Below are 16,162 nucleotides of genomic sequence, written 5' to 3'. Positions count from 1 at the left end.
CCTTTTTGTCTTTTAATCGTATGGGTACACTCAAAATACTTCTTTCTATCTCTATACAGTACCTAGCATAGAGGGTTTGTTTAAACTCAAGTTCAGAAATTGCTATAATACAAATACCCATAACACATGTAATGCTTAAGGTACATGAGGGCGTTACCCATTACTTGTATATGCAATAAGACTGAGCCTGGGAAAGTTATCTTCCCACCTCCAAAGCTCTTGGGGGAATTAATGAAATTTTTGCAATGCATCCTGGGTGGCAGTTGCCTCTTCTCCCTGCCTCTTGCATATTACATGACTCTTCCTGGGAAGAGAGGTCTGATTAGCATGCACATCTACATCCCACCAGCAGGATCTGTGGCACAGCAGCAAGGTAGCCTTCCCTGAGGATTAACAAAATCACCTCATTACAGCAGCAGTTGTGCTAGTAGGCACTAGGTCACAGAAAGCAGCTCTTCTGTCAGGAGAGGTATCAGAGTGTTTCATATGAGGGTGGGCCAGGAATGACTTTGGTCACAAGCTTTATTGGCACACATAAACTCCTACGAGTATGAGATACAGAGCAGATAAGTACTGAAGGAGTGGGAACTCAAGAATGTAAGTTTTTATAAAAGAAGTTTCTACATTTTTAAATTTTGTTTCCCCTTGGGGATGTCTACAAATGTGCAGGAGGATACATGCTCCCTCTGTCACCCCAAGGTCTCTGTTGGCACTGAACCGGAGCTGCTAACATTTCCCTCCTAACCTCTCAAGATTTGCAGCACGTTAACCAGAGCTACTCAGCTTGTTTGATGGAGCTGACTCACTCAAAGTGGGCTCAGTATGTGGGTAGAGTGAGTTCACATTTACTGCAAAATACCACATAAATATATCCATGGAAAGCAGAGTGTAAGTGGGAAGGTTGAGGTGTTGCTGAGATACGCATCTCTCCAGTATCTCTCCCTTCCCTTTGATATCCCCGTGTCTGGGGCTGAAAGGAAAATCATACACCAAGATACTGAGTTGGACTCTAACATCTGTTTCAGCAAGCCTGGACAGTTCCTGCTACTGCAATTGCAAAGCACCAAAAGGGATACGGGAACAGTCTTAAAGGGTCACAACACAGACCATATAACGTATACCATGGCTAGAGTGGTGGCCAGAAGCAAAAGCAAAGGAGTATAGGTTTAGAGCATCTCTCCTCCAGTGGACAGAGAGGTATTGAACCTATATAGTACACCTGAGGCTGCACCTGCATCTAAAGTAACCTACATTCATTTAAATAAGTCCTCTGGATATTCATAGATAGACCATATAGAATCAGAGAGAAGGAGAAATAAGGACAAGGATCAGACTCGAGATAAATATTCTTTTTATCGATTAAGCATGCATAAAACATACATATAGCGCTGCTGCTCCACCTTGTTTTAGGGGAAAGAACAGAGAAAGGTTAAACAGACATCTTCTGTATTAGATGTGAAATACAGCAGTTGGCAATCTCACCTCCCATGTCATTATTCAGGCTAAATGTTTGTAATGACCCATTCTGCTCTTAAAAGTCAATAATATAGGAGGTTCAGTTCAAATAGTACTATTTAAAATGCAGGGTTCCTATCAGTCTTATGGCAAGATTTTAGTTCAGCCAACACAATTACAGAATGGATCACTTTGAACACTTCATATTTTGCGAGTGATTAGTGGTTTTTAAAAGGAAAGGCTACACTGCCCTGAAACTTCACAAGAGCCACATGGTTAATCTTCACCTATTCTCTTAATGCTGGAAGAGGAGAAATCTCCCGATGGCACAGCGACCAAGATGAGCTCTGATGTAGACAGCTAGCATTTCCTTCCTGCAACACTTCTGCAATAACAGCTGATATAATTATTCAAATTTTAAAAAATCACAAGAAAACATGGTGTTTTTCTCACCCACATGCAGCTACCTCCTATTCATCAAAAGAAATTATCATTTCACTAACATAGATGTGATTTGTATATTACATGCCCTTGTGAACCTCAATAATGACAATCTTAAATTCTCAAAAGAATTGAATTACAGAGCACAGGAGTGGGCTCCATAGTGTCAGTTCAGCTACCTCCACAGCAGTCCATATTAATCTGATCATTATCTTTCTCTTCAGGGGAAACTAGTTATTAAACTTGGGAGCAGCTGGCATTTGCACTATCTCCTGCTTCAAGTGATGCTTTTCTGTTAGCTGCAAACCATGGCAAAAATGAACCTAAGAAATCTGACACAGGATATACATTCCAGCAAATGTTAACTTTTGTTTTTGATGCAACATACAGTTGCATTTTTATTTCCTTACTTACAAAGCACACAGTACACACCATCATGTCTCATCTATAACTTGGTTTTTTCAGTTTTGGGCAGTATTGGAGACCTACATCTGAATGAGAAACAAATATTTCTATCCAAACATTGCTCTGGTTTGACAGCAAGGGGTGAAACAACACATATGATGACAGCTATTTAAGGATAAAGAATTTCTCTCCTCCACCTTGGAAAAGCCATTGACAACTTTCATTGGTGTTAAACAAAGGCTGGCTTGACTAAGAAAAGTGGTAGAGTTTGGAGCAGGTATCTGACAGAATAACAGCACAGCTAATTCTCATTTAAACTCATTTCTTCCCAGCAGAGGGGCAGAATAAGCTTCCACAGGAATTACCTTGCTTTGCCAATGACTGAGTTATACTAAGGCACTACCTAGTTCCAAGCTAGAGAATACAGACATCCCTCTACACAGATTCCTGCATCTTTTCCAACACTCAGTTCTTGTCTTTAGTGTCATGCTTAGCTTATCCATTTTCTCCATCTTCGATAAAAATAAAGCTCTTTATATTGTAATCTCACAGCAACTGATCAAACATAAGTAGAGCTCAGCACTTGTTGTTTCATCCTACACAGTTTTATGAAAAGACAAAAACAATATTTCTGTAAGGCTCATTTACTGGGAAAGTAGGTTACAGGATTGCCCAGCTTGTTAGGCTTTGTGGCATGAGAACTGTGCCCCAGACTCATATGCAACAGAGTTGAAGCCTCAAGTAGCTATATGAGTTTCCTGAGAAAGGTTAAGCACTTTGCAATGCAACTAAAGGAAGTCAGGACAGCAAACAGGGAACAGAAATGCAGGACTTCAGCAACCCTTTCTGAGAGAGGAGCCGCATTTGGTCCTACATCACCAGCAGTGATCTCTGCTCAAGATTTTATCTGAATCCTCTGCAGGACTCTGTTGCTTGAACAGCTTCTTTTCTCAATAGAGGCTCGAGGAGCTGCTGACTTTCTTCATTCTAGAAGAGAAATACTTGGAGCACTACATGATTGTCAGAGAATGACTGGAAGCTATATAGCCCTCTGCACTCAGTGAGCATGCAGAGCAGCAATGAGACATCCAACTGCATCTTCTCCAAATGGCTATGGATGCTCAAGTTGTTTGACACAGAAAGAAAAAGTTTCAGATGGAAAGCTTTAAGAGTGTTCTCTTCCCTTAATCCTATAGACACGTTGAGAGTCCTTCATAGGTAAGAGGGAAAACTGTTCTAACTCATGTTGACAGAGGAAATATTAAAAATATCTCATAAACGGCGTGGAGTTGTGTCAGGGAAGTTTCGGTTCCAAAAGGAGAAATTCAGGAAAGGTTTCCTTAGGTTAAAGAAAGGGCCTTCACCCAGAGAGTGGTTGAGCACTGGAAGAGGCTCCCCAGGGAGTGGTCACAGCACCAAGCCTAACAGAGTTCAAGAAGCATTTGGACAAACGCTCTCAGGCACATGGTGTGATTCTTGGGGCTGTCCTGTGCTGAGCCAGGAGTTGGACTTGATGATCCTTGTGGCTCTCTTCCAACTCAGGGTATTCTATGATTCTATGAACCAAGCAGCTGCAGTAACCTTGAGGCTTTCAACAAAGTGGGACATAGGCAAAGAGAGTGGCATTAATGGGTTTGGCTGTGTGGGACTACAACTTTGACAGCTTTGCCCCCCTTGTTTTCTTTGTCTGACAATTTCCAAGCATCCAGTTTGTACAGTGAAAACAAAAGAGACGGAATGCTTGTAGTGAGATGGTGAAGCAGAACAGTGTCAAGATCCTCAGGTGTCACATGGCTGCCCAACTCTTTTGGTATTTTGTAATGGGTGGGAAGGTGTCAGTATAGTGTACGTTCCTATGCTTCACTCAGAGAATGGTACTTTAGGAGACAACCCGCAACCAACATCAATCTTGCTGAATAAGTAAGGCGCAACATGTCATCTACATGTTGCCTCTCAGTGTTGTAGGTGGTCTATTCCACTCTAGTCCACAGAAAAAAAAACACTTTTGAGTCAGAAGATGAAGTAAATTGAAACAAAAAAGTAGGCCAGACCTTTCTTGAAAATGAATATTCATATTTCAGAGGCATATAATTGACCTACCTGGGAATATATACTCCGAGAAAAAAATCCAAACCACAACATTATATGAGGGAACAGGTCCACCAGGTTGAACATCCTTTTTTATGTTTTGTGCAAGCTTGTGTTTAAAGTGTTAGGGCTTGACAAATCTGGAAGCCCAAATATGGTATAGTTACCACAGCTCCATGTTCTTTGGTCCAGGCAGCAATGAGGTTGAGCATGTATTCCCAACAGGCACACATGGACACAATAGGTATATATATGCGTATGCTAACATGTTTGACCAGATACACAGACCAGCACAAGAAATGCAGCTCTCACACAAATTCCAATGGCACCAACAGCTTCATCCTCTTTACCTCTTTGGTTGACCAGAATGAAAGCCTGTTATAGGAAAATATACATACGTATAGAGAGATATACACATAAAAGTCTGGATTCCCCAGTAACAGGCCTAAAGTACCCAGTCGGCCCATTAACTGGATCGCCTGATCTCCAGCTGCCTCACTCGCAGGTAGACACACACATGTCTGCATAAAGAGGTCTGTCCAGTAGCTGGTCCAGGGACTGGCATAGAAGAAACTTGACAGAGGTAATGAAAGGGTCTGTGGAAGAGGCAATGTTGTCCAAGGATGCTTGCTGCATGCTGCAGCTTGGAATTGATAATGGTAGCCCCTGGATGTTCCACAGCAACTGGGACTAGACACAGAGTAAGCACTGTAACACAGGGCAGTCCTCGTCAGTGATTCACCAGCAAGGGACACAGCCTCAGAGGTCTTGGATGGGTTTTCACAATAATTGAGGGCAGCATCTTAATTTTTAATCAGACACTTGCATTATGACGGTGTAATATGTTTACAACCTGCCTTAGAGTCCCTGCAGTGTTTTTAGCCAACTTAAAACAAAAAGAAAAGAACACTGCAATATAACTGCGTACATTGGCAAACAGTACAGTGTCTTGACTTTACAACCTCAGCATCAGCAGCTCTTCCAGGACTGAAGCGCTGATGTTTCTCCCAAATGTTTGGGATGGGAATTACCTGAGGTGACTTTGCAATACAAGCTGACTACTGCCAACTTTTAAAGTGATGACTACTGTGTAATCACAGTCCTTGGGCTGGCATTTCAGCTTTCCTCAATTTGCTTCCTTTTCCTTTTCTTTCCAAATGTTGCTTGCCAGATTTCTACAGAATGTCAGATCTCATGATACTGAAATAAATTGTATAAATGAGCTTTAAGCAACAATCTTCTGCCTTTCTTCTGCCATAGTCGGTCTGATCTAGCCTGTCTCACAACTCTAGATGAGGAATGAAAGTTTTTGTGTCAAACCTGGCACAACCAGTGACAGGGCTTCAGATTTGAATGTGATAAAGTTATTAGTGGCTTACAAAGTGGCTACCTAGCAGCTGAAAGATTACTCCTGAGTGCAAGTTTAGCTGAGGCACGAGTTTATCAAGTTACTGAGAAGCAAAGGGCACAGTTTCATTGTTGCTTTAAGTCAGTTTAACCTGGTACATAGGTTAGGAAGAAGAAAAAGTCCTACTCAGCAATTAGTGCAACCCAGAGGTGTTCACCTCTGTTCCTCCCTTGTGTGGGTACTGGCTATCATGCAAAAGCATAATGAATCAGGTCTACAGCTTTATCTTACCTCAGATATCCCAGAACAAATGAAAACAAATGAGATGTTTGGTTTGAAATGAAATTAGTTCCTTAATCCTGTTTATGGCACGGTTGTGCAAATGCTTACAAGAAAAATGAGGACAAGAAAGTAGGAGGCAGGAGGAAAACTGTACTTTGTCCTCCCTGGTGCTACAAACCCAATGATCATGAACCTTCACCTTTAGGGGACTGTAGTCCTCTCACTGGGCACACCTGCAGTGTGACACATGTTCCTGATTGCGTGACAGAGGAATTCATATAGAAGTACTGAACCCTCATCTTCCCCCTTTCCCTCTCTCCAGCTGTCCTTAATTGCAAGGTAAAACACACTGGATTAAACTTCTCCTATTAAATCTTATTGAAGGGACAGTTAGGTTTACACTATGAGTCAGTGTCTCTGATGTGGCTCAATACAAGGAAATCTTTAGTAACAGATATTTATGATCTGTTTTCCCCCCTTACATTCAGTCAGTCAAGTGTACCTCTGGTTAACAACTGTGGAAGCACACTGTTGGGAAAAGGTCCTTAGAAGGGACACTTTGCAAATTATAAAGAAAATGCCTTGTCTTACTGTTTTACCCTACTTTTTCTAGATTTTAAGATTTCCTTCCTGCAGGCAGCATCTTTTTTTCAGAGTGCACAACACTATCTGGAACAGTATGAAGAAATCCAGCCTATATACAGAAATGTTTTTATACTCTGTTTGATATTTCCCACTGGCAACATAAACCCATTTATTTCTTGACTCATCCTTTCATTAGCTATAATCCCACTGCATATATTATTCATAAAATAATATGAATTCAGAAATATATATTGGTGGCCATTTTTTAATCATCCTCAAATCAATCCGATTTTCCCACCAGGTGGGTTTGTTTGGTTGGTTTTTTTTTAATTAATTTTCTACTAAGGCTCATTTCATTTCATTTTGTATAACCTGGTATGTACAGAGCAGGACAAGGAAAATATTTGAGTCTATTTATATGAAATTAAAGGGAAGTGATATATCTGTGTCTTTTATAGATGGCTTTAATTTTCTCTGTAAAAACACTATACCACACAAAAACTTTTTGCAAAAGCAAAGTATATTTTCCCTGAATGAAAATTCAAACTGCCAAAACATCAACATACCAGGTGGGTGTCTTTATAACTCTTTACCATATACCAATTCTCTGGACCGATTAGAGCTGGCACACACAAGTATTAAGCTCACCAATAGTTACAGTGACCTGAATACAGAAGTATAGCAAAAAATTTAAATAAAATTGAGACTCCATGCTTTGCAATGATATAACCTAACTCCAATGGGTACCACAGTTTGGTAGGCACAAATTAGCCCTGTAACTGAGGTCCCACTCCACTACGGCATGTATAGTATGAACTTAGGCAAGTCATTTGTACTCTGTGCCTATTTTCTCTAGAGTGAAATAAGGCCTGTAAGACTCTCTAAAATTTCTCAAATATGCAGGAAGAATATTCTTTACCTTTATGATTTGTTAGGAGTCCTTCTGACCAGATGATCTCCCTTGGCTATTTCTGCATCAAGCATGTGGCTTTTGACTGAATCAGATGGTTTAAGTAAGAGTGAATTTATCATGTCCCTTGATCAATTTTTTCTATGTTTAAATACAAACCTTGAGCCTTATTTTAGTCTACATTTGCCTAAATCCAACCCATTCTACAATATTAAAATTCTACTTCTTACCACAAAAATAATCTTTGCATAGAGTATTGATTATCATAATCTAGTAATTACTTTAATATCACACCCACTACAAAATAATTTCTATTTTGGAAGTGCAATTTAGAGATATTGAGCCTCTTTGAATACCAAATGCAAGACAGGACATCTTTCAATATTCAAATTAGTCTCCTATCTCTTTCAGTTCCTTGGCCTCTTATTTGGGACATTCAGTTTGGGCACTTTGATTTCTTCAAGATTTCTTCAAGACTGTCTTCCAGATGCAGACAGTCTTTGCCCTAATCAAGATAGAATTATTTTTTAATCTGCCCAAGGCCTTTAAATAAAAGCTATCTCTTCCAAGTCACTTTTACTTGCAGCTGAAGAAATACAAAGAGCATTAGAGACATCAGGAGACTAATCTCTACTTAATTTAGTTAATTTCCATTTCTTAAGCTTTGGTTGCCTGTGACCCTTCTAGCTAGAGCTGTTACCCCAGAGGATTTATGTTTTATATATGGTTTATTTCTGCTAGTCCCAGTTTGGGTTCTCTCCATTTCCATTGTCCAAATAAAATTCCTGACAACTTTTGGTTAGCTCTTCTCTGCTTTCCTTTTTCTAACCTCGTCTTACCCACCATGCTCACGTTCCATCTGCTCTTTTTAGTGCTGCCAGTATCTCCTAAATGATGCCAGTCTAGCTGGAGTTGCAATGCTGAAAAAGTCTCAGTCTCTAGAAAATACCACTTCCACCTATACAAATTAGCTATACTTATCTGCTTGCTCTCTTTGTTTACATGCTGAGGAAGAAAGTAACCAATCAGGCTTCTGTAGGAGCCAGACAGACTTCTCTCTTTCTCACTTAACTTCCGTCCAGTACTTTTTTTTGTACAGAATTAGTATGGAGAATGGATATAGCAGAGCCCTGATCTGAGTCTTTGCATCTCTTTTTGTTACCCCTAGCAAAATTACGTCAAGACGGGGAGGCAACATAGAACAAAATGGCCCTTAAGATGTTCTTTAATTCATGGTCCTGCTTTGTTAGGCTCTCTCAGGTCCAGGGAAGGAGGAAGAGGTTCATATGAAGAGAACATAAGAGCGGTGTTTTGCCAAGATAACCAACAATTTTAGGGAGTTCAGGTCTCCTGCTGTACCACAAACCTGACTTTTCTACCAGGAATTTTGTCACTCCATGAAAGGACCGACTAATTACATCAGCATTTTGTCTCTCTGCATGCAGCTTTAGTTCTGCAGCCCTAAACTCTTCCAAGGTTGTAGCTACTGAGAAAAGAATAGGAAACAAGTACACATTTTTCAAAATACTAAAAGGAAATAACTTACATCACTGCTTTTAAGGAAGAAAAGAAAAAATGCTGTCTACTGTAAGTGGATCAACTGCTGAGGATGGAAGAACAGATTTCTCTCTGTCATGGAAATGACATGCCTCTTATTAGACAAAACAACTGTCTCTATAGACCAAGGCACAAGGAAAAATTGATCCATCATAGTTGCTCAGATGTGTTCTCTTTGCCTATAGGAAAGTATAGCACTGCATGAAGGAGAAAATATTTGATGCTAACTGCCTTAAATGTAGACAGACCTGGAGAAAGTATCTTATTTAAAGAAAAAAAGTATCCTACAATGTATGATTCAGCCGTCAGAGTACTCAGAAACAAAAGGTAGTGTGACTATTTTCTCCAGATATACTTTTTTTTGGCCCAAATCTTTTCAGCTAAGACAAGTCCCCAAGGATAGGAGCATCGTGCCAATATCACTAACCTGGCTGACAGCAAAAGCCATAGGCTACTTCAAGATTTCAGTTTTCCTTAAAAATGTATGAAAGGAGTTAAGTCTTGGTTGAGGAGTTATAAAATGTAACACTCTGATATGAAATGGCTTATGATGTCCAACAAGAACTATTTGTACTTCACCAACAGAAATACAGTTTAAGTTGTACCCTCTCCATGGACTTTTCTCCCCAGCTGAATGCAATTGGGAGATTTCTTTTTCTACTAAGCTCAGAAACTGTTCTTGAAAAGCAAGGGTAAGGTTCCTCTTGCATAACTTTTTTTACAAAATATGAGTAAGGCAGGGAAATGGTAGTGCCCTAAAATCTGTCAGTTTTCTCAAACAAAATTAAAAAAATCCACCGACATCCTCCTGCAAATACAGAGCATGATGCATTATCTTGCCAAGAAAAAAATTTTGTTTTGAGTCCATCTTACTTAACAAGCTGGAAACAAGCTGGGAACAAGCTTTTAAGTTGAAATAATAAATGCAACTTCACCCAATCACTTTATTATCAAGCAGAATAAACTCTTAATCTTTCAAAGCATCAAAAAAAACCCGTAAGTACAATATAAATGCACAGGACAGAGTAAGGAAAATGTGACTCTTAAAGCCTTAAAGGATGTTTCTGAGATTTCTACGGTGGCATACAGATATGTTTGATGAAACAGATTTCAGTCAAGATGATATGGTTTTTGCTGGCTAACAGAGAGAACTGCTCCCAAACAACTCAATGAATTGTGCAATGTATCTTGTGCATCAGTACAACTCACCATGTAAGTAATTAGCGGCGTGCTATCTCATCTAAATCTACAGATCAGCTGCGAGAGCAGACAATTCAATGCTCCTGTTACTGCTACAAAAAGCTTGATACCTAATGTGGGAACCACACTGCAAATGAAGGAATCCAAAAGAAAGAATCCAAAAGTACATATGTTCATTTCCATGGAAATGCTTCGCATTTGCATTCTGCTTGAAAGATTACTGGCCTAAGGATTTTTATTGGAAGCGCTTATGCAACAGCAACACTTAACTCATCCAGAGATGATGCTGCATTTCAGGGTATGTCATGCAAAGCTATTTCAGGCGAATGACGACTTTTAGCTCTGAACCTTGTGCTAATCAGCCCTCTGGATTTTCAGAATGTGACTGCTCAGCATTTTCTGAAAATCAGGACCCAGGAAGTACCTCACATTGAACATTCCAAAGTTAGGGTATGGATCATCACCAGATTTTAAAAACCTGATCCAACTTATATCTCTGCCACCTTTCTAAATTATTACCATGTTCCCACAACTAAAGTATCTACATACCTCTAACAACCCTATGCTGCAGAGAAGAGCTCTCTCAGCTCCCATCTGCAACTGCTGGGAAAATAAGGCACTAATAGGCAGAGTATCTTACCCAAGGCATGAGTAAAAGCCAGGCAGGGGAAAGATTGGAGTACACTCTCCCACACACCACCCCTCCTCAAGCTAAATTACTACTTTATAGTCTATGTGTTTTTAATGATTAAATATTAATTTCTTCATTATGTTCTCTAATGATTACAGAGTTTCTGTTCAAACTTTCTTGTGATAACTGCATCTGAAGCCTTGATACTGTTTAAATTTATCCATCTGAAAGCTTCAGCTAAACATTACTCAGATGAGACTCTTTCTAGACAGGGTCGATGAAATTAACTGAAGAGAGCCACAAATAAAGATTTCAACCAAAAGTAATACCTGCATTGTTAAGAGTTGACAAGGTGTGTGATCATAGTGATGTTTTCATAAATTAAATTTTTGGATTCTAAAAAAAGAACCAAGATTTTAGCCCTATTCTATTTTGATGAGTGTGAGAGGGTTTTAATGTGGTGGGATATGCGTAAAAACTCTTGGTTTTATGCCTCAAAACAAGAATAAAGTCTAGCAGCAGATCCTGGGATAAAGATCCTGATACTCCTGAGTACATGCATTTCTGAGATAACTTGAGTTCCTGAACAGTCAGTTACTAATTAGAAGGGGAGGGGGGGAAGTCCAGTCGGTGGTCTATGCTGAGGAGGAGAAACAGTTGAGCCAAGATCTCAATCAAAGTGCAATTTACTTATCTCTTTAGAGCATTTCTATCTCTCATAACAGATAAATGAATCCAGTGACCCCTCCCTGAACTTGATGTTGATACTCACTTCCTACCAGTATCTTCTGATTGAGTATTGGGTCCTCTTTCTTCATTTAAAAGATACCTGCATCTGCTTTCCCTGCACCATTTTTCCACCTCCCCTATTCCAACCTGGCACATTCAGGTGAACAAACACAAAGGCATCAGGGAAAGGATTTGAGGATTGAAAGAAAGAGTTGAGCAGAAAAAGCTCAGACACAGGGAAAACTGAGAGTGTTTCGGAAGGTTCTCAATTTTGCTTTCCAAACACATCTAGTAGTTGACTTGAAAATGTCAACATGAACTCTTCCCATACTGCAGCCTTTAAGCTTTCTGCCTCTGAGTTGAAGAGCAACCATACAGCCCTGTGCTGACGCACAGATAATGGGACAAACTTTGTGAGAGAAAAATGGAAAGGAGCAGCTGAGGATGGAGATATGGGTAACAGCTTCCATTGGGTTTACATGATGAGGTTTTGGTAGTTAGGGGACTACAGGCATGGTTTCTGTCAGAAGGTGTTAGAAACTGTCCCCATGTCGGACAGCACTTGTTCCAACTGGCTGCAAGACAGACCTGCTGCTGGCCAAAGCTGAGCCCATCAGTGACCTTAGTAGACGTCTGGGATTACATATCTAAGAAGAGGGTAAAAAAAGCTGCCCAACAGCACTGGGAGAGAGGAGTGAGAATGTGTTAAAAAAGAGTGCAGACACTAAGGTCAGTGAAGAAGCTAATTCTGGAGAAAGACACTTTACTGACAACAGACCTGTCAAGTTTTTGGACTCAGATAGCTTATACCTTCTACCTCAGGTGTTTCCACTCCCTAGCTGATGTTCAACCAGCCATGGTGTGACCACACTCTAATGCAAGTGTGAAAATCCTTGGTAAGAAATTGAAGGAAGGGGAACAGGACAGAGCAGCGGAAAACATGACCATTCACAACCAGCGACAAATGTTTCTGAAAGTGAGGAGGAATGACTGAGGTCTTTAATCAATTTCTATCTATCCCTCACAACCATATCAATTGCTGAGCAGAAGTTGCAGTCAGGTCACAGAGAGAGAATGATTTACATTTATGGAATTTAAAAGCATATTCAGCTTCTCTGCAGCACTGCAGGCCTTTGCTTTTTGTAGGCTTGCATAGGAACTCAGCACTGAAGTGGATAACTTCACATTTGGAAAGCATTACACACATATAAAAATAAGACATTGCATGCAACTTTATCCCCAGGATTCAAAAAAACTAAAAGAAAGCCAACACTTTTTTTAGTTTTCAAGAAGAAAATTTCTGCTGATCTCCACCATTGATTGACATGCTTTTTTTTTCCCACAGCATTTTTGAACGATGGTTAAGAAGACATAGGCCCATGCTAGAAGTTTACCCAGCAGCCAATGCACCAATTGGGCACAATCGAGAAAATTACATGGTCCCGTTCATCCCTCTTTACAGAAATGGAGAATTTTTTAAATCCTCAAGAGAGCTGGGGTATGACTATGAGTATCTGCAAGAACCAGGTAATATTATAATTTTGGGTAAATGTAAAATGTAACATTTTTTGCCTATAACCTAGAATATGACTGTCAAATGAGAAGATAAAAAATCCCTTTGTTCCAGATTTTTTCCTGAATATAGTCCCACATTGTACCTTCTTGTTTTCACATTTCTGGTCTGATACAGAATCCACATACTACTGTTAGAAAAGATTCAACCAAAAATCAGTCATTGATATTAATATTATCCATCCTAGCCTATTAATAGCAAAATCTGACTCAGATGATCAGCTGGTGATCAGAATTGGAGAGCAAAAGTGCTGGATTTTGATCCTGCCATTTGCCCAGCTCAGCTGTTACAGTGCAGCACCAACAAGTGGGATTTTCAGTTTTCTGGACATGGTTCGAAGGAATGCAGATTCAAAACTCTCTTTCTGGATTATAAATGTAATCTGATCCTTTAAATACCCACAGTAAAATTCATTGCAGCACCAAAGACTACACAAGGCCTGTGCAGCACTTAAAACAGTGATCCATTGACTTCGTGCTTGTCCTATGGCTGCTTATAGGAACACAATAATTCACTATGTTCATTTCAAACAAAATAATTTTGTGCTGTTTATTGACAGTTTTGACATACATTGCTATTCAGAGCTGGTTTTTACTTAGACTTCGTGGCTGTCCTTGAGCAAAGGGAGGGCAGAGGCTCTTGAGGCTGTAGCTGACGGGGAACCTCAGGTACACCATGGTAACGGTTTGAGAGCCCCAAAATCCAATTTTCGAGTCCAAACCCCCCTCCCACATCTCAGCCCAGTGTGAGATGGGTTTTCCAGACACCACACAAGACTCAAAATGGGGGGAAGGGATTATATTACAATGACTTTACAAATAAATATTACAATACATCATATACAATCATAACTATCTTTTCTATGATAAAGCAGTATTTACAATGGATCAAATCTCTTCTTCCTCCAAATAAAAGTCCAGGAGGGAAGAAGGAAGAGATCCTTTCCACTTTCAGAGCAGCAGTGTCTCTAGGGCATCAGTCTCTCTCTCTCTCTTTCTCTTCCATGCAGCAGCTGTAGCTGGATCACTTTTCATTACACACAAGGGGGGTCTCCAAGCCCCTCTCAGCCCTTCAACTCCAAGCCAGGGTCTTCCTCTTCCATGGGCTGTGTTCACTGGGACAAAGGTCACTTCACCACGTCATATCACGAAGTACAGGAGTATTCGTGACAGTCCCTATCTTCAGGGGATTCAAATTCCCTTGCAGAGCTCCGTGCTCTGATCTCAGGCTGCTAACTTAGCTTAACAGCAGCGGGTGGGGGAAAGCCCTCCTCCACATTCCTTCGGCCGTCCCGGTCCAGCTCTGGGATGCCTTGAGCTTCTCAGCTCCTCTCTGTAGTGCTGTAGCACTCCAAGACTCTTCTCAAGTAAGAGTCCATCATCCTCCTCCTCTCTAGGAGGTCTCAGAGGGGTTTGGGGAGTTTGTTTCAGTTCTTATCCAAACTCTCTCTCTCTCTCTCTGTAGAGGTTAGTTCTGCTCTGTCTCCATCAGACATTTCTCTGTGTCTCTCCTCTTTGGCTGCAATGCTTGTTTGCTGCTCCTTATCTTCTGGCTCTTTACCACTCTTCTCCGTACACTGCTCCTGCTGCTGCTCACGATGGAGGAGAAAAACTCCCAGCTTCTCAGCTACAGATACTTAGCCCAGTCTAACACTGTTCCAAGTGCCTATAGCCCCCCAGCCAGGGGCTGGGTGGGGCCCAGCCCCCAGTGGGGCTCCAGGCCCCTTCTCATCGTGGCCTCAGAACATGGCCACCTCTCCAACAACAACTACAACTACAACTAACCTTCTTTTCCGGTCTGGGTGATATGTTTATATTTTGCAGAAGCGTTCATTGGCTCAGCCCCAAGGGTAACCACCCCCTTGGGGTTTACCATTTTATAACTTCAGGGGGAAAACTGTTTTTCCCCCCACCACACCATAGTAAGTCCATAGTGATGGAATTCATAGATTCTTTTGAGTAGTGCACATTTCCTTATTGTTTAAGGGAAAGATTTAGTTCTCTTAAAATAAAAATGGTGCCTTGAACTGAGATTGTTTAGATACTTTGGCACAATCGTTTATAGAACTGAGCCATTGCAATGATCAGATACATCTCTCATCTTCAACACTGCCAAAAACTCCCTGTGATGTGGGATGCAGTTATCCTTGCAGAGTACTGGCCACTGAACAGGTAGGTTACTGGGCATGTTTGCCTTTCCTGTTTGAGGCAGAAAACATTCTGTGAACTTGTCCCTTCAGTTAAAAGGTAATTAAGAATTGAAAGTCCAATAATGTTATAGCAATATCACCAGATATATTTTAGCATCTCTAGCGTTGTCATAGCTTGATTTTTGTCTTTATCAAAAGAATATCAGGTCTCAGGGCACCTGCTAATGGCAGTATGTGTTTACTGCAAACTTGATAAACTGTCCAATCGTGCATTTAGCTTATTTGCTCACATTTTGTAAAAATCTAGCTTGTGTTTTTTACAGTCATCTAGAAAACTAATTTTTTGTCTGTTTTATGTGTAATGAAAGAAATCCGCAGCTCTCCAGTATAATTGTTTAAGGTCATTTTAGTACTATAACCAAGATACAGCAGTCACTATTTCTCCTAACATGTCATAAAAACAGACTGAAAAAAATCTAATAAATATTTCAAATATATTTTCAAAACTATAGTTTTAGTTGTTTTAGTAGTATTTTGCCTTTTTGTTCTTGATGCTATAATTTAATTTCAGATCAAGACCAGAAATACTTATTCATACATTTTAATGAAAGCCATTAGTTTCCTAAACTCATACTGTTGTTAGAATTGTACCACTCAGACAAAGTTCCAAATATCATGACTTTCAGGAATTCTAGACCCTGAAATGATACCGCAAAAGGAAGCAAATTATAAGCTACTTACCATTTAACAATTCACTTCTGTTTCCTCCTGGACTCTTCCTTTTTTTCCAGGGGAGAACACAGTCCTCA

The 16,162-nt window shown here is 40.2% G+C and overlaps 1 protein-coding gene across 1 annotated transcript in view; it reads left to right on the top strand.

Moving 5' to 3' along the window:
* TYR (tyrosinase) overlaps positions 1-16,162 on the top strand; it is a 55,415-nt gene that overhangs the window by 28,173 nt on the left and 11,080 nt on the right. Inside the window, exon 4 of the mRNA XM_027744611.2 lies at positions 12,977-13,158. Within this exon, the coding sequence (XP_027600412.2) occupies positions 12,977-13,158 (182 nt within the window). The remainder of the gene's footprint in view (positions 1-12,976; positions 13,159-16,162) is intronic.

Source organism: Pipra filicauda, unplaced genomic scaffold (assembly GCF_003945595.2).
Source record: "Pipra filicauda isolate LSUMZ 115617 unplaced genomic scaffold, ASM394559v2 scaffold141_size4267151_pilon, whole genome shotgun sequence".
NCBI lineage: Eukaryota > Metazoa > Chordata > Aves > Passeriformes > Pipridae > Pipra > Pipra filicauda.
The sequence above is the reverse complement of the archived record's forward strand: the minus strand, read 5'-3'. Positions and strand labels throughout refer to the sequence as shown.